Source organism: Oryx dammah, unplaced genomic scaffold, assembly GCF_014754425.2.
Source record: "Oryx dammah isolate SB20612 unplaced genomic scaffold, SCBI_Odam_1.1 HiC_scaffold_11203, whole genome shotgun sequence".
NCBI classification, from domain to species: Eukaryota; Metazoa; Chordata; class Mammalia; order Artiodactyla; family Bovidae; genus Oryx; species Oryx dammah.
The window spans coordinates 3,087,791-3,113,175 of NW_024080596.1; the positions used below are offsets into that span (position 1 = coordinate 3,087,791).

Below are 25,385 nucleotides of genomic sequence, written 5' to 3' on the forward strand. Positions count from 1 at the left end.
AAAAAGAAGTAACAGAACTCGAATAGACCAAAGAATGTTATAGAAATGAACATGGCAGCCAAAGGTGACTTTTCTACTCTTTTCCCAAACAAACCAGGCACATTAGGTGGGTAAAAAATGAAATGTAAAATAGCAAAAACATAGCAGAATGCCTGTCAAGAATTAGGAGCTCCTTTCACAGACACAGGCTTCCCAAGTAGCTCAGTGGGTAAAGAATCGCTTGCAGTGCAAGAGATGCAGGTTCAATGCCTGGGTAGGGAAGATCCCCTGGAGGAGGGCATGGCAACCCACTCCAGTATTCTTACCTGGATAATCCAATGGCTAGTGAAGCCTGACAGGCCATATAGTTCATGGGGTCACAAAGAGCCAAACAGGACTGAAGTGACTGAGCGTGCACGTGCACACACACACATAAACACACAGATACTGACTTGCTATATAATCCACCTAAGGGTAAACATTGTTTCTGAATGATTGTAAAAAGGAAAGACGACATCTTGCTCGTGGACTATCCGCAGGTGACACGAATCTAGAAATAGTGGAAGGACATCGTGGTCTCATGGGGGAACTGTTATAAGGGGAGCTTGCCAGGGCTCTGTGTGCCAAGCTGGATTGGGAAATCACTTCCAGCAAGCTGATAAAGAGGGCCCTCAGAGCAGTTGCCACATCCTTCCTTGTAATGAATACCCTCCTGCCCTTGGGCACTACTGACAGCTGTTCTCACAAAAGCCAATCTGGGCTGAAGAACATCAGTGCAAGAACCCTCAGCTCCGCAGGTCTGCCTGTCCTTAATACTGGAGCCTGTGCATGGGAACAGCTGAGAAAAGTGAAAATTCCAGACAGGATATTACAGCATCCTCTATCTTTACTGGATTTAGATATTATTTTCAAGCTTGTCTCTCACAACTCTTGAAATCTTTGATCTTCTCACAGAGTCTGCTCAATATAGCCCTTACCCCCATTTCCAGAGCAAACCTACTTGCCACTATTTACTCCACAATTGTGGCAATTTGTTTGAGACAGACTCTTTAAATCTAGTCTCCAACTTTCCTGATTGAAATTTTACTCATTTACTTTGACATCATAAAAGTAGACTGAGAACTCTTAAACTAACTCAAAAGTTTTTAAGCACCTTCTAGGGGTTAGGCCGGCATACAGGGATGGGCCCAGCACTGGACTCAGGAGCCTGACCCTCCTCCTGGACTGTGTGATACAGTCACTGTCCATGTTGTTAGGAGCAACATCTCTGTTTGGACATTCCAGGGTCCTAATCTTGATACTCAGTTGATTGGATTTTAAGTGACACCCGACGCAACGATTTAAAACAATAAGGCCCCTATGTCCAAACTTTCAAGTTGTGAACCTTCAAAGATGCCAACGTGCATTCCCTAAACTGAGTGAAACTGCAGCTTGCCCTCCATCTCCTGTTGCTGATGACCCTTCAGCTCCAGCATCTCCCACTTCCCCTTCCTCCCCCAGTCAGTAGCTCTTCTTGTCTGTTCACTCAATGCCAGCCCCTGTACGCCAGCTGTCGTACTGGCCTAGTGTACTTTTCAAGGCACTGTATTGTAAGATGAAAGTGTTTTATTTTTCTGTTTAATTGTTTTATATGTATTATTTGTGTGAAAAGTATTATAAACCTATTACAGTACAGTACTATAGAGCTGACCATGTTAGTTGGCTACCTATGCTAATTTTGTTGGACTCAAACAAACTGGACTTACGAACACACTCTTAGAACTGAACTCGTGTGTATGTAGCAGACTCTGGTATGTCATATGAAGTTCTCTTGTTAGGATCTGGCAAAAATATTTTAAACTCTTAGGTTGGAGGAAAAATAACTGCCGTTTTGGACTCTGAATTTTAAATCATTATAACTATGTTCAAGTACATCTTTATTAATCAAAATAGGAACCATTACAATCAACACTATTTTGTCAATGAAAAAAAAAGCTTGTTTATTCCTGTAGCATAAAATTCCATACTTCATGATTTGACAGACTCTTGGAAAGCATTTTCTGAGTCCTGCTAGTTGTGGAAGCATTTTCGCTGCAAAAGTTGTTGAGATTCTTGAAAAAGTGGTAGTTGGCTGGCAAGACGTCAGGTGAATATAGCAGATGAGGCAAAACTTTGTAGCCCAGTTCATTCAACCTTTGAAGCATCCGTTGTGTGACAGGCAGTCTGGAGTTGTCTTGGAGAACTGGGCCTTTCCTGTTGACCAATGCTGGCTGTAGGCATCACAGTTTTCAGAGCATCTCATCGATTTGCTGGGCATACTTCTCAGATGTAATGGTTTCTCTGGGATTTGGAAATCTGTACTGGATCAGAGGGGCAGCAGACCACCAAACATTGACCATGACCCTTTTTTTGGTGCAAGTTTGACTTTGGGAAGTGCTTTTGAGCTGTTTCTTCATCCAACCACTGAGCAGGTTGTCACTGGTTTTAGAAAATCCATTTTTTGTCATGTATCACAATCCAATAAAGAAATGGTTCATTGTTCTTTCCTAGAATGAGAAGATGGTACTTCAAAATGACATTTTTTTAAAATTTTTAGTCAGTTCATGAGGCACCCACTTATCAAGCTTTTTCATCTTTCCAATTTGCTTCAAATGCCAAATGATCATAAAATGGTCAACACAGTTCTTGGGCAACTTCTAGTGTAGCTGTAAGAGCTTCAGTGATGGCTCTTAATTGGTTGTCATCAACTTTCAATGGCTGGTCATTATCCTCTTCATCTTCAAGGCTCCCATCTCCTTTGTAAAATTTCTTGAACCACCAGTGCACTGTATGTTCATTAGCAGTTTTGGGGCCAAAGAGTAGTTGATGTTGCAAGCTGTCTCCACTGCTTTATGATCCATTTTGAACTTGAACAAGAAAATTGCTAGAATTTGCTTCCTGTCTAACATAATTTCCACAGTCTAAAATATACATAAAATAAGCAGCAAGCAATAATTCATTAACAAAAAATGCAAAGCAAGAAATGTGTATTAAAATGATGTGTAACATTGTTACCGAAAGAGTATGTGTGTGGAGTCTGGCTTCAGCTCAAAAGTCAATAAAAAGGCCAGGTTGGTAGAAAGGAAAGTTTGCTTTATTTCAGATGCCAGCAACTGTGGGGTCGGAGGAGGGTGGCAGACATCAGTCCAAAGGCTGTCATCTGTCCAAAACAGGGGGTAAGAGCTTTTTATAGACAGTCAGGGGAGGGGTTACATGCAGAAACAGCACAGTCATCTCTAACAGTCATATTCAAATTGGTCATCAGTGGTCTGACTAGCATCATCTTGGTTGTTTTAGCTACAGTTCATCTTCAGTTCCAGGGTGCACTTGTTCCCATTTCTTTACAGTCAATTCTCAGAATTGTGGCAGCCCAAGCCAACTTATAAGCAGAGTACATCATGAGAAACACTGGGCTGGATGAAGCACAAGCTGGAATCAAGACTGCCAGGAGAAACATCAATAACCTCAGATATGCAGATGACACACCCTTATGGCAGAAAGTGAAGAAGAACTAAAGAGTCTCTTGATAGAAAGTAAAACAAGAGAGTGAAAAAGTTGGCTTAAAGTTCAACAATCAGAAAACTAAGTTCATGGCATCCGGTCGCATCACTTCTCGGCAAATAGATGGGGAAACAGTGGCTGACTTTAATTTTTTGGGCTCCAAAATCACTGCAGATGATGACTGCAGCCATGAAATTAAAAGACGCTTACTCCTTGGAAGGAACATTATGACCAACCTAGACAGCATATTAAAAAGCAGAGATATTACTTTGCCAACAAAGGTCCATCTAGTCAAGGCTATGGTTTTTCCAGTAGTCATGTATGGATATGAGAGTTGGACTCTAAAGAAAGCTGAACCTCAAAAAATTGATGCTTTTGAACTGTGGTGTTGGAGAAGACTCTTGAGAGTCCCTTGGACTGCAAGGAGATCCAACCAGCCCATCCTAAAGGAGATCCGTACTGAGTGTTCATTGGAAGGACTGATGCTAAAGTTGAAACTCCAATACTTTGGCCATCTGATATAAGAAGAGCCAATCATCTGAAAAGACCCTGATGCTGGGAAAGACTGAGGACAGGAGGAGAAGGATGACAGAGGATGAGATGGTTGGATGGCATCACCGACTCAATGGACATGAGTTTGGATAAACTCTGGGAGCTGGTGATGGATAGGGAGGCCTGGCGTGCTGTGGTCCATGGGGCTGCAAAGAGTCAGACACGACTGAGCAACTTAACTGAACTGAAGTCCTGGGTACAGTCTGTCTGTAGTTAACTTCTCCACTGGGGGTTGGTATCTATTAGACAGCTCACAGGATATGGCTCAGAATATTATCTATAGCCCTTGAGAAAGAACCTTGAGAAGGTCCTTGACTATGCATAATGACTAAATTATTATTTAGTCTCTTTTGACGTCCTTTCAACATTTCTCATTTCTCTAATTAAACTTATTCTTTGACTAAGTTTCCACAGGCAGAAGGCATGCAGACAACATGGTGCACTGGTAAGGAACACAGCCTTCTGCTCCATTTCAACATAACCATATTTATTTAAGAATATATTTCAATATCAAATGGCAAAGTTCAACAACGCAAAACTGCAATGACTTTTGCACCAACCTAAATAGCTTGGAAATGGGAGTTGGCCAAGTCAATGAATAAACAAATATAGAATTCTATATATAACTACTTGTTAAATCATATAATCTGGTTTGACATTGATATCTCAGCATCATCATACTTTATCTCTCTGCCTTCTAAAGATAAGCTGCCTTCTTGATTAAATTTTCTGTTTCCTTGTGAGCAAGTGAAGAAAATGATTTCATCAGAAAGCAAGAATGATTAACTGCTAGTGTCACTGATTCATAATGTGCCATGGTTTACAAAACACAATAATACAGCTTGATACATTTCCAAAGTTACTTTCAGCTTGTGCAAGAAAAATGACAATAGCAAGTTTCACTGATTACTTATTGATGCACCAGACAATGTTCCAAATTGTTTACATGTATCTAATTTTGTCCCCCCAAATAGGTCTTTGAAGTTAATATTTCTCTTGTTTCTGCTTTACAAAGGAGAACTGTGGCCAGAGGGGTAATGCAGCCAGCCTGAGAGATATCATAGCAAACCTGAGGTAATCTGGGTTTGAACCCAGGTACTTTGCTCCAGAACACGCAGTTTGAACTCCTGAGCTGGGCCACCTCAATTTCCCAGAAAGGATGGGTTCATAAAGCTGCTGGAGTCTGGGTCTGGATTGTTCTGATCATTTGCTAATGAAGATTCTTTAAGGGTCCTTCCCCATCTGATCAGTCTCCAGGTTCTAATGCTTCTACCTCTTTAGTTTCTATAAAATCTACCCCCTTACAGTTCACATAGCCACTGTCTGCACTCAGCTTTCCTTTCATTCACTGGCCTGGGTCATGTAAAATATCTCTCAATCTGTCTCCTTGATTGGGCTCACCCTTCTGATTCCTTCTCCATACTGCTACCGAAAGTATTTGTCTAAAGGAATTTGATTTTATTGTATAGGACTACTCAGTTGCTCTCCATAATCTATAAACAGAACCTAAATAAATTTGTTGTTCAGTCGCTAAGCCATATCCAACTCCTTGTGACTCCATGGACTGCAGCATGCCAAGCTTCCCTGTCCATCACCATCTCCCAGAGCTTTCTCAAACTCACGTCCACTGAGTCGGTGATGCCATCCAACCATCTCATCTTCTGCCACCCCCTTCTCCTCTTGCCTTCAATTTTGGTAGATTCCAAACTAATTATGATAATCAAGAGGCTCCCCACCCTACATCTCTCTCTAACTGCCCCTCCCACCTAACCCTCTCTGCTTCAACTATGAATCAACCCTATTCTTGTGAATACTCCAAAATTTTGCCTCACTCTCGTGCCTTTGTTCTGTCCTCGGTTTGTGAAGCTCTGTGTAGGTAAAACTTTTTGCCCCACCTGAATCCATCTTCCCTCTTATGCAAGAACACCCCAGCTGTGAGCAGTAAACCACTCTCTTCTTGGGCTGGTTATCAAATCCCAGTTCATGCTTTCTGCCTACTCTGTGAACACATGGCTGAGCCCTTTAATAATTGTTCCTTTGTTAAGTTTTGTAGGGAGAGTGTGCCAGACAGGTGACAGAGGAGGAAGGGGTTTTGTTTGCTGGTCCTGGAGGGCTCCCTGGACAGAGGCAGCAGCAGAGGCAGCTCCTCCAACACCAGGTGCCCCTGGGGGTGATTCTGTAGTGGAGTGTCTCCAGAAAGACATCTCTTCATGAGCAGTTTTTTTCTTGACTCCCTAAAGGGCAGATTTCTAGCAAGTTCCATTGGCTTGTGTGGCACCTCAGTATCCCTTCTATAATCCAGTGATCCAGGAACATCTGGATCCTGGCCCTGATGTGGGTGGGCTCTCTCTCAAGGGCTCTTTCCATCTGCCATTCCTATACTCCACTCTTCCTAGTGAATCCCCTGTTACTCTTATCAGAGGTAATAACTCTTCACGTTAAACTTTCCATGCTCAAATTACTGTGTAGCTTCACTCTCACTACTGGACAGAATGATGCCTCCTCTACTCTTTGATGTGGGCCCACCTCTTTCCAGGGGGTTCCCTGGTGGTCCAGATGGTAAAGAATCTGCCTGCAATGCAGGAGACCCTGGTTTGATGCCTGGGTTAGGAAGATCCCCTGGAGAAGGAAATGGCAATGCACTCCGGTATTCTTGCCTGGAGAATTTCATGGACAGAGGAGCCTGATGGGCTACAGTCCATGGGTTCACAAACAGTCAGACATGACTGAGCGACTGACACTTTTTCACTCTTCACAGGCTCTTTCCACACCCTCAACTCCTAGCTCTCAGCTTCAAGCTTGGGCTTGTGACCCCAGCCTGTTCAATCTGGTTCAAGCATTTGACTCAGGAAAGCACAAATCTCATTCTGTTCACTGCGGCCCATTCCTAAGTCCTGTCTTTCCCGACCACATTGCCCTTCTTCATATTATCCTGAATTCCCCAAAAATACATTGGTTGAACTGATCTCTTCCTTGCCTTGCGGGTGTGGTGAGGGAGAGGAACAGTGTTGACCAAACTCAGAAATCAGCACATCCCATTTCCCCTGTAAATAATTTACTCAGAGATATGTATCTGATTTAGAGGCGGACAGAACCAACAAGCTTGTGGAACCTTTATTTGAGCTTCTAGGAAGAGAATTTCTTCTTTTTCGCTATCTCTAGTCTAGAAGCATGTAATCGTGAGAATGTTTTAGAGTTACCTTGAGATCATGAGAAAAGGGCCTACAGAGAAGAGTGTTCTTCCTGAGAAAACATAGAAACTGGTCCTTGTCACTGGTCCTTGTTTGTACCTTGATCAAGCTCTGCCTGAAGCCAACTCCCTTTGGAGTTTCAGTTTGGTGAGTCAATATATTTCCTTTTTGAAAGACTAAGTTGGGTTGGGTTTATGTTATTTAAAAATGGAAAACTTCCTAATTACTGTATTTTCCTTCCAGATGAGACCATAGCAATATGCACAATTTTCCCAACATGCACTGTACTCTTTCTTAATGTCTCCCCCATTACCAGCCTATAAAGTTTTTAAGGCAGGAGCTGAGTCTTATTTACCTTGGAAGTTATGTATTGTGGAACAATGTTCTGCACACAGTAGGCATCCAATAAGTATCTTGAAAGGATAACTGAATAAATAGACAAATTCTAAACAACCCAGCTATATGAAGTTAATGCTATGACGGCTCTGATGAAAAAGGTATGCTAAGAATATGGGCAGTAATTTTTACATTTATAATTAGAGACAGGATATTTTATACTAATTGCTTGCTGTTATTCAAACATGAGAGTCATATTATGTGCAGCATAAATTAATGCAACATTGTAAATCAACCATACTATCATCAAAAAAATTTTAAACCATATGAGAACTGCAGAGGGAAACATAAGACTATTGAGAAATAATGTTACTGGGGATTCTCTAGTCCATTTGATGCTAATGTTACAAAAAGTATAGGTAATGTTAAACCTACCCCCAAAACAACTGGGCAGCAGCATTATATTTGGCCCCTGGTAGTCTCAAAGATAACCTGAATTTTCTGAGAAGTTGACTAAAGGGTTGTGTAGTCTATGTTGCTGTTGGCTTTCCAGGGAGAAGTTCTGAGACAACTGAGAACATCATTATTCCAGGAGTCAGCTTGAGTACAGAAAAAAGTGATTGTTTCCTCTAACATACTCATGTCTAGGTGAGTCTGTGTGTAATTTCATCACCAATGCCAAGAACCGAACAATAGAATCTGATTACATTCATTCCGAGACTAGGGAAAATAAATATCGCTCTTCTCGATCACTGATTGAAATGCGAAACTCCTTTCAAAGTGTGAAGTGTCACGTCTCAGCCTAACACACTGACAATGTCAACTGATTACAGGATACACCAGGTGTCTGCAGGGAATCACTCACCAGCAACTTCAACAATACAAGTGATTATAATTCAGTAGTTTTTAATGATGTCTGATGTGCAAATGATTCTTTTAGCTTCACTCAGGAACATCAAATTCCCACTTTGGCGATAACTCAGCTTTGAACTATATGTCACTCACTATTTCATCAGTAACTTCTTGAATTTAAAATAACTACAGTAGCAAAAACCTTTGACAGCCCTATCGAATCTTTAATAAAATATATTCAAGAGAGCTCAACATTAAAGTACACATGAATACTTACAAAATAAAGCAACTAGCTTCATATGAGCAGTTAGAATATCTATGTGTGTGGGCTAAGCTGCTTCACAGTCATGTCTGACTCTTCACAACCCCATGGACTGTAGCCCGCCAGGCTCCTCTGTCCATGGGACTCTCCAGGCAAGAATACTGGAGAGGGTTGCCAGGCCCTCCTCCAGGGGATCTTTCTGACCCAGGGATCGAACCCGTGTTTCTGATGTCTCCTTCATTGGCAGGCAGGTTCTTTATCATTAGTGCCACCAGGGAGGCCTGGTTATACGAAAAGATGAACTATACCAACATAAAAACTTAAGTTTACAAATGTAATTTTAAGGTAGCAGAATGCAAAAACCTATACTCTGCCAAATCACACAGTCTCTGTAGAATTGCCAATTCTTTACTTGATTTGAACGATTTACTCAGGATTACTCAATTTGCCAACAATTACCTACAGGGTGAGGGACACAAAATGAAGGCAGGCATTTTAGGAGAATAAATGGACTCTTCTTCATCTACTCAGTGAATTATTGATGCAAAAACATGGAAATATGTTTCTGATAAGAAAGCAATTCTGTCCATGTTCCTGTAAGTTACTCAGAAACAAGAAAATAAATCAATATCTGGAAAGAACAGCAATAAAGTTTTGGCACATGGCCTAAAAGATAAAAAGTAAAATATTATCTGTAATGCTCAAAGGTAAAATAGCTATGCGGTAGTTAACATGGCAGGAAGCTACAGGACTCCCTATAGTGTATTAATTAATCTTCAGATCCAACAGAAAATCAGCTTACTACTTTATTATCATTAGGAATCATCTGATATTCTGTTGCCCATCTATGTTCTATCATCCATTGGTAAAGAAATTCACCTTTATTGGGAAGAAACCTTGATAACAGTGTAAATGACCATTTCTAACCTGCTCCATCAAAATAGGTAATGATATCTCCTTCACCTCACATGTGTGTCAGTTGCTCAGTCGTGTCCGACTCTCTGCGACTCCATGGACTGCAGCCCACCAGGCTCCTCTGTCCATGAGGATTTCCCAGACAAGAATACTGGAATGGGTTGCCTTTTCCTTCTCTAGGAGATCTTCTCAACCCAGGGATCAAACCCAATCTTCTGTGTCTCCTGCATTTGCAGGTGTGTTCGTCGCAAAGAGTCAGACACGACTGAGCAACTTCACCTCACCTCACCTCTTTACCACTTAGACACCTGGGAAAACCCTCATCTTAAGTTAAAAACAAATAAATAGATGCTAGCAGACAAATCTGTTTATGAGAGGATGTGCTGCTATGGAAAAAACAAAAATGCTAAGTAGAATTGTATACTATGTCTATTTGCAATTAATTGTTGACACATTGTCTTTTTTTACCTGGTTGGAGCACTAGTCCCATCATTTGACAACCTGATTGACTCAGTGAGAACACCAGAATCTGCAGTTCCCCATGGATGCCACAAGAGGGCACCATTCCACCACTACTGTCCCCTGCAGAGGTTATACTCTGAGTACAACAAATGTGTTATTTAGTCTTACAATCATTTTTAATTTTATTGCTGACAGTCTGACAGGACTACTTAATATTGCTGGGTTGACCTTTCCATATTTTGTGCTAAATCTTTTTTTTTTTTTTTTTAACTTCTCTTAATCTGCTGTGTCGGGAAGAGGATATAATTGACTCTACATTAGGACAGGCTGCAGTGTGATACTACCAGCGACAGCACTGGTCAAAACAGACGGATAAAAGGCAGTGTTCCAGGCATCAACTGGTGCCATGCAGCACTCTACAGACCCAGGCTTCATGAGCACCAGCCACGTGTGGGCCGTTCATTGAAAGTATTTTTTTAGCTTTCATCACTCCCCAGAAGGGGCAGAAATGGCTTTCCACAGAATGTGCATGCATGCGTATTCAGTCTTGTTCAACTCTTTGCGACTCCACAGACTGTAGCCTTCCAGGCTCCTCTGTCCATGAGATTCTCCAGGAAATATTGGAGTGGACCCTCCTCCAGGGGATCCTCCCAAGCCAGGAATCAAACTCATGTCTCCTGCATCTCCAGCACTGGCAGGCAGGTTTTTTTGTTTTTTTTTTTTTTTTAACCACTGAACCACCTGGGAATTCCAGCACAGAGAATGCTAACATATAAGATGTAAAGTTAATTTCCTTAGGTCCAATCCTGTTCTTCTTGTAAAAGAAGATGGTCCCTCTGGGGAAAGATTTTTCTTACAATGTGGCTTTTGAAGACTAGGCAGGTTGTAAGAGTAAGGAAAGAAAACTTTTTCTTCAACACGCTTGAGAACAAAGTCATCTATAGCCTAAAAGGTGCACATAACTCAGGTGGGGCTGCAGGAATAACAGCCAGTACTGTGGCCTGAGAGTGGTTGCGGAATCTGACAATGGAGACAGGTGCCACTGACCAGACACTTACTTTGCACAAGACTCTGTGATAAATGCATCATGGGAATTTCCCTGTTGAGAGCTCCCCACGGCTCTGAGGGCTGCACTGTCATTAGCCCTCATATCAACAGATGAGGTGTCTGAAACCCGAGTTTTTACATTAGTTTTACATTATATATTATTTTAGTTTTTACATTATATATACACATGGGCTTCCTAAATAGCTCAGTTGGTAAAGAATCCGCCTGCAATGCAGGAGACCCTGGTTCAATTCCTGGGCCGGGAAGATCTCCTGGAGAAGGGATAGGTTACCCACTCCACTATTCTTGGGCTTCCCTGGTGGCTCAGCTGATAAAGAATCTGCCTGCAATGAGTTCATCCTGGGTTCAGTCCCTGCATTGGGAAGATCCCCTGGAGAAGGGAAAGGCTATCCATTCCAATATTCTGGCCTGGAGAATTCCATGGACTATGCTGTATAGTTCATGGGGTTGCAAAGAGTTGGACATGACTGAGCGACTTTCACTTCCACTTTATACACATATTTATTGAAATACAGTTGATTTATAATGTTGTTAGTGCTGTACAGCAAAGGGATTCAGTTGTACATCTTTCTTTATATTCTTTTCCATTATAGTTTATCATATGACATTGAATATAGTTCCCTGTGCCATCTAGTAGGACCTTGTTTATTCATTCTCTATATAAAAGCTTACATCTGCTAACCCCAGCCTCCACTCGGTCCCTCCTCTAAGTACCCCCTGCCTTGGCACCCACCAATCTGTTTTCTATGCTTATGAAGTTTTTACGTGGTGAGTTATGACAGGCTGGCAAGTGGACACCAAACACGATTACACCTAGGCTGTCTGACTCCAGCAGCCAAAAGGTTGAGCATAATGTTACACTGCCCCTCAATATCCTCTGAAACAGGTAGTCTCTCTGCATATTGCTCACCTTATCCAACTTGCAAGAGGCTTCCCTGGTTTCTGAGGCCTACTCTCTGGGGGCTTCCCAGGTGGTACTAGCAGAAAAGAACCCACCGACCAGTGAGGCAGACACAAGAGAGGGGGGTGCGATTCCTGGGTCAGGAAGATCCCCTGGAGGAGGGCACGGCAACCCACTCCAGTATTCTTGCCTGGAGAATCCCATGGACAGAGGAGCCTGATGGGCTACGATGGTCTATAGGGTCTATAGTTGGATACTCTTGAAGCGACTTAGCAGGCACACACTCTGTGGGAGAAAATTCCCAAGCAGGTTCTGCTCTGTGTCCCTTGGTTCCTCAGGCGCCTGCACAGGAACCATGGAGAGCGAGTGACACCTGCTTCGTGACCACGTGGCCCATGTTGGGGATGCTGGAATTGGAGGCCTTTCATGATATTGCAGAATTTATTTAAAAAATTGGAAATCTTGGCTCCTTTCTTGCGGCCAGCCCAAGTAAGGCTCTGCCTAAGAATTGTTGACACAGAACATTTGTGCTTTTGGAAGTTTCTCAGGGAACTCCCCTACTGGACGAATCTGAGATGGAAAGTGAGGTAAGAGCAGGTGGACATTCTTCATTTCCTATCTCACCTGTCCCTCATTGTTCATTTTAATGGGAAAAGAATATAAGACATTGAGGGAAAGTGATAAGGCAAGAATGGTAAGACCTGGGGGAACTAAGCCAACGATAGGTTGGTTCCCCAAAAACAAAAGTCCATGGTTCACACCCCATCATGTAAGGACCCCGAGATTAGTGCAGGGTTGTTGCCAATAGTCCAGAATGAAAGCCACAGCAGGCATGGGATAGAGATCCTTTAGGCAGAAGCCATGTTCCTAAGTAACTGTTCCGTCATCAAAGAGTAGAATCATCCAGGAGGGACCAGACACCAGTCAGCAACTAGGAAAGAGAGCAAAGTCTAGAAGTCATGGGCTGCGAACGCTGTACATGACCCCGAAAAATTTGTGACCAGGGCATGTGTCCACTTCCATTAAGAAACAGAAGGCTTAACTGGAACCAAGGGCTCCTGACAAGCAAGGGACATATGATGGGGTTGGTGGGGCACACGTGCACCCAGAGACCCAGTCCAGGTGTGTGAGATGAAAACTGATGCCGCAGGATTGACTTTAGTAAACAGTGACTTCTTTTTACTGCCAGACTAAGGGAGGTTCAAAGTGCATAATTCTATAAAAGGGCAACGATAGAGCAGTTAACAAAATAGAATGTAGCAGGATCTATATTAAGGTGGGCAGAGGTGGTCAAGTGGCCAGCTGCCTAGAAAAGCTGAGTGTGTGTCCCATCACTCAGTCATGTCCGACTCTGCAGCCCGCCAGGCTCCTCTGCCCATGGAATTGTCCAGGCAAGGATACTGGAGTGGATTGCCTTTTCCTTCCCCAGGGGAACTTCCTGACCCAGGGATCGAACACCAGTCTCCTGTGTCTTCCGCACTGGCAGGCAGGTTCTTTACCACTGTGCCACCAGGGAACCCCTAGAAGGGCTGGCCTGGCCTGAATTACTACAGGGAATTACTTCAGCACTGCTCTGAATCTCAAGACAAGACCAAGGTGGGCACCCCACACGAGGCCTCTGCAGCCTGAAAGATGCACAGTTTTGTACTCCAGGAAATAAGGGGAGATTTAAACTCCATGTTTTGAGAGAAGACAATTCAAGTGAATAATCTGTATCTTTGAAAAATATATTATTGAGTATAAACTGAGTATTAGAAAAATAAAGGGCATACCACTCGGGTGAGTAACCAAGTAACCCTGTATACGGTGACACATTGTCAGTCCAGGTCAGCACGGTACTACCCATGGTCAACACCACCACCCACATAAAGCATATTTTGATAAGTTCTACATACGTACAATTTTCAGATGAGACAAAAGCCTCATGACGTCCGCCATGTCTGCCAGGATGAGCAAGCGGGTCACAGCAGATAACAGAGCCCGTGCCGCCCGCACCATGGTGCCGCGCTTCACCGACGAGCAGGGGTCATCCGCAAACTCCGAAGAAGCGATGCGCATGGTCTCACCTGGAAGACAGACATGGAGACACACGTGGGTAGACAGGAAGCTCAGAGGCCGGCAGTCACAAAGATCTGTGGAGGGGTAATCAGAGCTCTCACTGCAAAACCACCCTGGCCAGGTGGTACCAGTTCCCTCAGTGAAGTTGAGATTTTCAAGTCAGACCCCTCAGTGGCCCCAGACAGGTGCTGTGAACAAGGCCCCAGTGTGAAATTATGTTTCTAGAATCAATAAGGAATATGTTTGATTCAGTTTGTCTAAGAGTTGAGATGAATTTGCCCGACTTGAATCATTCTCACTCTCCAAGTCCCTTGAAACCAGTGGTATTTACTAGGCTAGTTGGTTTCTGACAGCTGAAGAATAAAGCTAACAGCTCCAGAGGGGAATGAAACTAAAGACTTTGACCTAATGAACTCTGTTCTCTTAATTGAGTTAAATAGACAATAACAGACTACAGAGATAGTCTGTGCATGCATGCTCAGTCACTCAGTTGTGTCTGACTCTTTGTGACCCCAGGGATACAAGCCCGTCAGGCTCCTCTGTCCATGGGACGCTCCAGGCAAGAATACTGGAGTAGGTTGCCATGCCCACCTCCAGGGGATCTTCCTGACCCCAGGGATCTAACCCAAGTCTCCTGCATTGGCAGGTGGATGTCATTCTGTGATACAGAGAACATTTATGAGACAATTGAACCAATTCAGCAAATACTTATTAGGCACATACTGGTAAAAATTCTCTACCAGAGTCTGGAAATGCAAAGGTGACTAAGAACACCCTGGCCCCAGGGAGTTCACAGTCAACCAGGACACACATTGTAAATACATACTTAAAATACGGAGATTACATGCCATCACAGACATATGACTAAGAATGAAGGCAAAAACGGAGGAGGAAGTGATTAACTCATTTAGTGTGAGGCTGGGGGAAAAACTGTCAATACTGATGCCCTTTGAAAAGCCAAGATGTGTTCACCTGGAAGATGAAGGTGGGCAGGGCGCCTACGGCAGCAGGAACACCAGGAGGCTCCAGAATTTGGAGGAGGGCGCTGAGCCCAGGGAAATGCAATCGCCTGAAGGTCACAGTGAGTGGGGGCTGTAGGCAAGAGAGGCGTCAGGGCCTGGGACACTGGGCAAGAGATTTGGACTGTGGCCTCAGGAGGAGATGACTTCACAGATTTTTATTTTGGCCACATTATGTAAAATAAGCTGGAGGGGTCAAGACTTGTGCAGAGAAAACAGGCAAATCTGAGAGAGCAGATGAGGACAGAGACCAGAAAAATAGGAATGAGATCCAGAGATAAGATCTGTATCAATGAGATGATGAAGGGAAACATGAAGAGACAATGGAGAGAATCAACGGATTTGGGGATTAATTACGTATGGGAGGGTTTCCCTGATGGCTCAAAAGTAAGGTATTTACCTGCAATGCAGGATATACAGGAGATGAAAGTTTGATCCCTGGATCGGGAAGATTCCCTGGAGGAGGAAACGGCAACCCACTCCAGTTTTCTTGCCTGGAAAATTCCACGGTCAGGGGAGCCTGACAGTATACAGTCTAGGGTCCCAAGGAGAAGGACACAACTGAGCACACACATGCGACATGGACGGAAACCATTGAGGAGTTGCAGGTAGTGGTGGATACAGACCCACCACGATGGGCTGGTACATATTTGCACAAAGGGACTCCCGGAGCGGGAAACAAAGGGAGGTCATTAACTACATGAGACGGGCCCATGTTCCTGGGGTGGATAGCTACCCATGGTACAGAGAACTAGGAAAAACCATAATGGAGCTTTGCACAGCAGAGCATATACAGGGGTACCAAGGTTTTGATAAGCCAGAAGAGTTCATATGACCAATGATTCAACTTAAGATGACACAATTCAGTCAATATTTTATTTACAAAATGATTATCATCTGTTCATCAAAACTAAGCTCATTTAAATAGTCAATTATTTCAATGAAAGTCTGTGCCTCCTAGAATTTTTTCCCAAGATATGAGGAAAAATAAGGTACACTTCTCATAATTTTAGAGCTTCCCTGACAGCTCAGTCAGTAAATAATCGCCTGCAATGCAGGAGACCCTGGATGGATTCTTGGGTCAGGAAGATCCCCTGGAGAAGGAAACAGCTACCAACACCAGTATTCTTGGGCTTCCCTTGTGACTCAGCTGGTAAAGAATCCGCCTGCAATGCAGGAGACCTGGGTTCAATCCCTGGGTTGGGAAGATCCCCTGGTGAAGGGAACTGCTACCCACTCCAGTATTATGGCCTAGAGAATTCCATGGACTGTATAGCCCATGGGGTCACAAAGAGTCAGACACGACTGAGTGACTTTCATTTCACTCCCTCTCATCATTTTACAGGCAGATCAAAAGATAATACAATTCCCTCGTGTTGTAGTTATTTAAACCCTCCTTTTTGTACTTAGGAAATGTGGGTGTGTAAGGAAATATACTGTATGGCTGGATCTTTTAAAGAGGCTACCATCTATGATATGTATATGACACAGTTGCACAGCTTAGTCTTTATGCCTAGGCACAAATAGCTTGAAATACAACGACAGCATGGGAGAAGATTAAAAATTTTTTATTAGGATACTGGTGAATTGTCAAGATGTATGGCGCCGAAGAATTGATGCTTTTGACCTGTGGTGTTGGAGAAGACTCTTAAGAGACCCTTGAACTGCAAGGAAATCCAACCAGTCCATTCTAAAGGAAATTAGTCCTGGGTGTTCATTGGAAGGACTGACGCTAAAGCTGAAGCTCCAATACTTTGGCCACCTCATGCGAAGAGCTGCTGCTGCTGCTGCTGCTGCTGCTAAGTTGCTTCAGTCATGTCCGACTCTGTGCGACCCCATAGACGGCAGCCCACTAGGCTCCCTGGTCCCTGGGGTTCTCCAGGCAAGAACACTGGAGTGGGTTGCCATTTCCTTCTCCAGTACATGAAAGTGAGAAGTGAAAGTGAAGTCACTCAGTCGTGTCTGACTCTTTAGCGACCCCATGGACTGTAGCCTACCAGGCTCCTCCGTCCATGGGATTTTCCAGGCAAGGGTACTGGAGTGGGATGCCACTGCCTTCTCCGTGCGAAGAGTTGACTCATTGGAAAAGACCCTGATGTTGGGAGGGATTGGGGGCAGAAGGAGAAGGGGACGACAGAGGAAGAGATGGCTGGATGGCATCGCCGACTAGACGGACATGAGTTTGAGTAAACTCTGGGAGTTGGTGACGGACAGGGAGGCCTGGTGTTCTGCAATTCATGGGGTTGCAAAGAGTCGGGCATGACTGAGCGACTGAACTGAACTGAACTGATGGCTCTAGAGGCCTAAATAAACTTTAAGGTAGAGGTTGGCAATTAAGAGATGCATATTCATTGCTGTTCTGCCTTTTGGCTAAGATCAACTGAAGAGATACATATTCAATCCAATAGTCCACAGGCTTACACAAATATCCTCTAGGCCTATTCCTTTCCCTAAAAAAAGACTAAGCAGGTATCTGTGTGGTGAAGAGAAAGCTACTTCATTCTCACTCTGTAGAGTGCAGCCAGAAAAAAAAAAAACATTATATACCAAGGTGAATCTACTGAAATGTTGAGAGGGTCACCCTAAAAACTAGACATAAGTGCAAATGGTACTGTTAATGGATAAATCAATTGCTGCTGGAAGGGATCCACTTATTCAAGGAAGGGAGAAATTTTTTTCTGCAGGTGACCCCTAGGGAGCTACACTGTTGATATCAAATTTTTCAGGTTAAATTGCTACGAGCCATCGCTTGGGTAAGAGTGGACTATTCAGGCAGGGGTCTTCTCAGGAAAAAAGAAAGAGTCCTAATAAGAGAGTCACACCTCATTCCAGCTTATGGAGTAAACATGCCTAATTAAACTAATTTTCATACAGAGAGTAACCATGAAACAGGAAGGGGACAGAGTACAACATTTAAAAGGATAACATAGCCAGGGGACACAGCATAAACTGATTAGAACCAATTAGGTCCAATGGCCGATTCAACTTCTACTTGACCTTGAGCCTCAGTATAAGCTCACCGTAACACACTCCAGGCCCCCGATGGTTCTAACGTGCATGCTCAGTCGCGTCAGTCCTGTCTGACTCTTTCCGACCCTATGGACCACAGCTTGCCAGGCTCCTCCGTCCATGGGATTCTTCATGCAAGAATACTGGAGTGATTGCCATGCTCTCCTCCAAGGGATGTTCCCAACACAGGGATTGAACCCTCATCTCATTATGTCTCCTGCATTGGCAGGCAGGTTCTTACCCACTGAGCCACCTGGGAATCCTAAAGATTCCAAGGATGACCAGAAAACATCAAAAGTGGGTGGTGGCCCAATTTCTGGAAAGTCCCACTCTTTACCAAAACAGTGGAATTCTCTTCCTACTCATTAGCCTATGAAATTGCATTGCATGCTAGCTCAGTCATGTCTGACTGTTTGCAACTCCATGGACTATACAGTCCATGGAATTCTCCAGGCCAGAATACAGGAGTGGGTGGCCTTTCCCTCCTCCAGGGGATCTTCCCAACCCAGGGATTGAACCCAGGTCTCCTTCACTGAAGGCAGATTCTTCACCAGTGGAGGCACAAGCTCCACCTGGGAAGCCCACTTAGTCTGTGAAATTATCCACCCTTATAAAAACTGACAATCCCATATCCTGGGGCCTCTCATTCCTCTTTTTCAATCTGAGATAGCCCACCTTCTATCTATAGAGTATGTTTCCTCCCTGAGCAGACCTTCTTTCTCTTTACTGTGGCTTACTCTTGAATTCTTTCCTGTATAAAGTCAAGAACCCACACATGGAGGCTGTCCCAAGGACTCAGATGTGACCTAGGATGTGACCATCCTTTAGCTCCTCACTCTCTTTTCTACAACAGCTCACTTCATCCAGATACTGACTGGCCAGAAATACTGTCTCAAAGCCCAGGGGATAGCACTCAGCAGTATGGAGCTTTCGGGCAGAGCTAATCAGTGTGGGGGCCACAGCAGGTCCTCCTGGGAGGAGCTAGGGAGATGTCCATGAGAGAAAAAATGAGACCCAGAGACAAGAGACAGGAAGAGATCCACATTCGTAAATGTGACTCTGCAAATGGAAATGCCATGCTAAATTCTGAGATTATCCTCAAATAAATAATAGACCATTTAATCCAATATAAATTAAAACTAAAAACACAGTTGAAGCAGATACAAATGACTTCATGTTTTTAAAGGTTTCAAAGGATAGGCAAACTGAAGTCAGCTATAAATTTAATTCATTTTACATCCCTGTAGTTTTAGGATTACTAAAAGAAAACGGAAATCTATATTACAAAATGATAAGAGAGTTTATCAGAATAAAATCAGCTATTCACTCGGGAACTGCTTTTTCTATACAACTAAAATATTTACCTGAAAAATAGCATGTGTGTGTAGGAGCAGGAAGGGGACAATTAGGGGAGGGCACCAGAGCTGCCTGTTTCTTTTATATACACTCTTGTATTCAAGTTCATTAACTTGATTACAGACCAAAGGTCAGAGCAGGGCTTCTATGATCAAGCTTCTGATCCTCTAAAGCCACTACTACCTGCTGTAAAGAAGAAAAAAATAACATCTTCAAATAAGCGACTTAGAGGAAATAGTAATTAATATAAATACAGTGCTTCTATATAAAGGGCTATTTTGTAAGCATTATTCTAAAAGCTTTATACATATTAAGTCATGAATTAAAAGAGAATCTTTCTCTCTTTCTCTCTTTCTCCCTTCACATGCTTGCAGGCAGATTCTTTACCACTAGCACCATCTGGGTCTTTAAAGTAACAAAGACTAAGGTCACATTCGGACATCTCTCCAACCATTCCAAAGTTTGTAAGATCAGCAATTATTCAACTTCTGTGTTTTAATCCCCTCAGTTGTAAAACAGGGGTGAAAATAATAATAGCTACCTTGTAAGATTTTCATTAAAGATAATCCATTCAAAGCACCCAGCATAAGACCTTACCAGTAATGGGCACTAACTCATTATTGAATAGCAAGGAGATCAAACCATCAATCCTAAAGGAAATCAACCCTGAATATTCACTGGAAAGACTGATGCTGAAGCTGAAGCTCCAGTACTTTGACCACCTGATGCAAAGAGCCTACTTATTGGAAAAGACCCTGATGCTGGGAAAGATTGAGGCCAAGAGGAGAAGGGGCAACGGAGGATGAGATGGTTGGATGGATGGCATCACCAACTCAATGGACATGAGTTTGAGCAAATTCCGGAGATACTGAAGGACAGGGAAACCTGGTGTGCTGCAGTTCTTGGGGTTTCAAAGAGTGGGACACAACTTAGTGACTGAACAACCACTGCAATAACTCATTAATACCATAGCTACTACTCTCACTGTGATCCTCTCCAATGAAACAAGAATAGTTGGTAAACTCCTGGTTAAAGATTTGGAAGTGCCTTTTGTGGCTGATTTCACTGCTTGTGCACACAGTAATATACAAGCAAGAAAACATCTGCCTGATAAAATTATATTACATTGAGGCATACTATACACCCTCCTGCCCACTCTCAAAGACGGTATTGGTGCTCAGTTTTCAAATTGGTGCTTATTTTGCTTCTTATGCTACCCAACTGGAGGAAATGGGAATGTTGCAAGGCTCCTGTAAAGCAAGAGTCACAATCCAAAAAATGGTTATTACTCTTTTGTCCAAATGCAGTAGAAGACTGTACTCTTGAAAACAGTAAACTGTGATGTGCTAAGCTTAAAAGAAAAATGGAGTTCAGAGAATCAGCACTGAATTCAGTATCATTTAATTTTTTTATAAAGTACAGAGAAAGGAAATTGATAAACATGGTCAATTTAAATGTCATTGTGCAGTGAAAGTGTTTTGAAATAACTGCACTATTAAAATGTATAATTAAACTAAAGCTGTTGTAAGTAAACAAAACCTATTGTAAGCAAACAAAACTAATATAAGTAAAGCAAATAAGCATGCAATAAATTTTTTATAAATCCCAAATTTCAATAACCCTCTATATATAAGGCAAATTTCTCTATAAGTAGAATACTGATGACTTCTTTATATTGTCAATCAATGTTTCCATTGATCAGTGTCTTTATTGTCCTACAACCATGATTACAAATCAAAACCCACTGAGATGTCAGTAGACTGATACATAGCACTTGTTAGTTGAAACGTAAGTTCAAAAACATCTTTTAATGTGATGAGGAAGCAAAAACAATACCACAACGTGCATTATGACTGAAGAGTAGAAATGATATTATTATAAAAAATGCTACCATCTAACCCTGAATGAAAACGGTAGGCTCACCATTCCAACATGAAAATATACAGGACACAGGTCTATTCTTGCTAAAGAAGATTACTGTTGTTCAATCACTAAGTAATGTCCAACTCTTTGAAACCCCATGGAATGCAGCACATCAAGATTCCTTGTCCTTCACCATCTCCCAGAGTTTGCTCAAACTCATATCCATTGAGTCAGTGACACCATCCAACCATCTCATCCTCCATTACTCACTTCTCTTCCTGCCCTCATTCTTTCCCAGCATCAGGGTTTTTTCCAATAATTTGGCTCTTTGCATCGCGTAGTCAAAGTATTGGAGCCTCAGCTTCAGCATCAGTCCTTCCAATGAATATTCAGAGTTGGTTTCCTTTAGGATTGACTGGTTTGACTTCCTGTCCAAGGGACTCTCAAAAGAGTCTTCACCAGCACCACAGTTGAACAATATCAGTTTTTGGTGCTTGGCCTTCATTGTTATAACTCTCACATCCATACATGATACTGGAAAAACGATAGCTTTGAGTATATGACCTTTGTTGGCAAAGTGATGTCTCAGCTTTTAAATACACTGTCTAGGTTTGTCACAGCTTTTCTTCCAAAGAGCAAGTGTCTTTTAATTTCGTGGCTGCAATCACCATCTGCAGTGATTTTGGAGCCCAAGAAAATAAAAAATCTGTCACTGTTTTCACTTTCTCCCCATTTATTTGCCATGAAATGATGGTACTGGATACATGATCTTAGTTTTCTTGAATGTTGAGTTTTAAGCCAGCCTTTTCACTCTCCTCTTTCACCCTCAAGAGGCTCTTTAGTACCTCCTCTCTTTCTGCCATTAGAGGGGAATTATCTATATATTTGAGGTTGTTGATATTTCTCCTAGCAAACTTGATTCCAGCTTGTGCTTCATCCAGCCTGGCATATGCATGATGTACTCTGCACAGAATTTAAATAAGCAGGGTGACAATACTCCTTTCCTAATTTGACGTACTCCTTTCCTAATTTGGAGCCACTCCATTGTTCCACATCTGGTTCTAATTGTTGTTTCTTGACCTTCAAACAGGTTTCTCAGGACACAGGTAAGGTGGTCTGGTATTCCCATCTCTTTAAGAATTTTCCACAGTTTGCTGTGATCCACGCAGTCAAAGGCTTTAGTGAAGTCAACAAAGCAGATCTTTTTCTGCAATTGCCTTGCTTTTTCTATGATCCAGCAGATGTTGACAATTTGATCTCTGGTTCCTCTGCCTTTTCTATATCCAACTTGAGGTCTGGGAGTTCTCAGTATATGTACTGTTGAAGCTGGCTTGAAGGGTTTTTGAGTATGACCTTGTTAGCATGTAAAGTTAGCACAACTGTGTGGCAGTTTGAACATTCTTTGGCATTACCTTTATTTGGGACTGGAATGAAAACTGACCTTTTCCAGTCCTGTGGCTGTTGCTGAGTTTTCCAAATTTGCTGGCATATTGAGTGCAGCACTTTAACAGCATCATCTTTCAGGATTTTCAATAGCTCAGCTGGAAGTCCATCACCTCCACTAGCTTTCTTTGTAGTAATGCTACCTAAGGCCCGCTTAACTTATTAACATACTATTTTTCTTTTACTTTTTTTAAAAAGGCAGAATAGGAAGGTGGTGGTGGGGTGGGGACTTAATGTCCCAATTCAAGAATTTAAGAGTATATTGGAGGACATCATGCAACCTAAATCTTAGCAGGTATGACCTAAAAGACAGGACCTTCGGCCTCCCTAAGAAACCATTCCAATTTGAAAGACATCTAACTGCTAAATATTTTTCTTCAATTATTTTGGTCTTCACTATGTTCTTCTGAACCACACAGAAAAATCTAGTCCTCTTTCCAAATCTATAAATCTTGAGAGAATTTTTTGCAATGTCCTTCATGGAGAAATAAAATATCAAAACACACATTAGCCATTGCCTGAGAATTAACACTGCATCTAGATTATGAAAATGACAGCTTGCATAAAGAAGTGGATGAACAACTCCCCTTAGTTTTCCAAATGTTAAGTACATACTAACTAATCATTCAAATTGGGATGATAAGTTTGCTTTTATACAAACTTTTATGCAAGTTAATAGAGTAAACATAAAAGGCACTGTCAATTAGCTTTGGAGGGAACAAATCTGGTTTCTGGCATGTTGTGAAAACAAATGATAAGACAGATAACAATTGACAAGTCACTGGAGAAGGAAGTGGCAACCCACTCCAGTATTCTTGCCTGGGAAATTTAATGTAAAGAGGAGCCTGGCAGGCTATAGTCCATGCGGTTGCAAAGAGTTGGATTCGACTGAACACGCACAAACCACTCTGATCTATTCCATGACCTAAATTACTACCTATATTTGAAAGATATTAAATGTGAGCTCATTGGTGGAGTCCAATTTCTTAATTTCAGAGCAGAAAAAAACAAGTATCAAGAAACTTATATGGCTCACCCAAAGTCACACAGCCAATTAATGGCAGAGTTCAGACCAGAAGCTGGGTGTCCTGACTCTTAAACTTGCTACAATTTACCACAATAGCCTTTTTCCTTGAAAAACTATTTTTGTGTGGTTTCATAGATTCGCAACTGTGTAGTCTACATAACTTATAACTTAATCTATATAAATCTTTTTATAACCGTTTGGATGTCTTGATTCTACGATTAGATGCAACTATATTTGTAAGTTCCTATGCACAAGAGGGCCGAGAGGAGCTACTCCACGTTCAAGGTCAGGAGGGGCGGCTGTGAGGAGATACCCCTCATCCAAGGTAAGGAGCAGCGGCTGCGCTTTGCTGGAGCAGCCGTGAAGAGATACCCCACGTCCAAGGTAAGAGAAACCCAAGTAGGTGTTGCAAAAGGGCATCAGAGAGCAGACACACTGAAACCATAATCACAGAAAACTAGTCAATCTAATCACACTAGGACCACAGCCTTGTCTAACTCAATAAAACTAAGCCATGTCGTGTGGGGCCACCCAAGACGGGAGGGTCATGGAGGAGAGGTCTGACAGAATGTGGTCCACTGGAGAAGGGAATGGCAAGCCATTTCAGTATTCTTGCCTTGAGAACCCCATGAACAGTATAAAAAGGCAAAATGATAGTATACTGAAAGAGGAACTCCCCAGGTTGGTAGGTTGCCCAATATGCTATTGGAGATAAGTGGAGAAATAACTCCAGAAAGAATGAAGGGATGGAGCCAAAGCAAAAACAATATGCAGCTGTGGATGTGACTGGTGATAGAAGCAAGGTCTGATGCTGTAAAGAGCAATATTGCATAGGAATCTGGAATGTTAGGTCCATAAATCAAGGCAAATTAGAAGAGGTCAAACAGGAGATGGCAAGAGTGAATGCTGACATTCTAGGAATCAGTGAACTAAAATGGACTGGAATGGGTGAATGTAACTCAGATGACCATTATATCTACTACTGTGGGCAGGAATCCCTCAGAAGAAATGGAGTAGCCATCATGGTCAACAAAAGAGTCCAAAATGCAGAACTTGGATGCAATCTCAAAATCAACAGAATGATCTCTGTTTGTTTCCAAGGCAAACCATTCAATGTCACAGTAATCCAAGTCTGGGCCCCAACCAGTAACACTGAAGATGCTGAAGTTGAACGGTTCTATGAAGACCTGTAAGACCTTCTAGAACTAACACCCAAAAAAGCTGTCCTTTTCATTACAGGGGACTGGAATGCAAAAGTAGGAAGTCAAGAAACACCTGAAGTAACAGGCAAATTTGGCTTTGTAATATGGAATAAAGCAGGGCAAAGGCTAATAGAGTTTTGCCAAGAGAGCACATTGGTCATAGCAAACACTCTCTTCCAACAATACAAGAGAAGACTCTACACATGGACATCACCAGATGGTCAATACTGAAATCAGACTGATTATATTCTTTGCAGCCAAAGATGGAGAAGCTCTATACAGTCAACAAAAACAAGACCAGGAGCTGACTATGGCTCAGATCATGAACTCCTTATTACCAAATTCAGACTTAAATTGAAGAAAGTAGGGAA

The 25,385-nt window shown here is 42.5% G+C and overlaps 1 protein-coding gene across 2 annotated transcripts in view; it reads right to left on the minus strand.

Annotated features, from left to right (window-relative positions):
* The window catches only part of LOC120860803 (catenin alpha-2-like), a 1,410,064-nt gene that overhangs the window by 897,589 nt on the left and 487,090 nt on the right, over positions 1–25,385 (minus strand). The window contains exon 1 of one of the 2 annotated variants that reach the window (XM_040236522.1): positions 13,937–14,099. The exons of the other annotated variant lie outside the window; for it this stretch is intronic. Coding sequence (XP_040092456.1) covers positions 13,937–14,095 — 159 coding nt within the window. The 5' untranslated portion in view covers positions 14,096–14,099. Of the gene's footprint in view, positions 1–13,936; positions 14,100–25,385 lie in introns of those variants that run through there. 2 annotated transcript variants of the gene reach the window in all.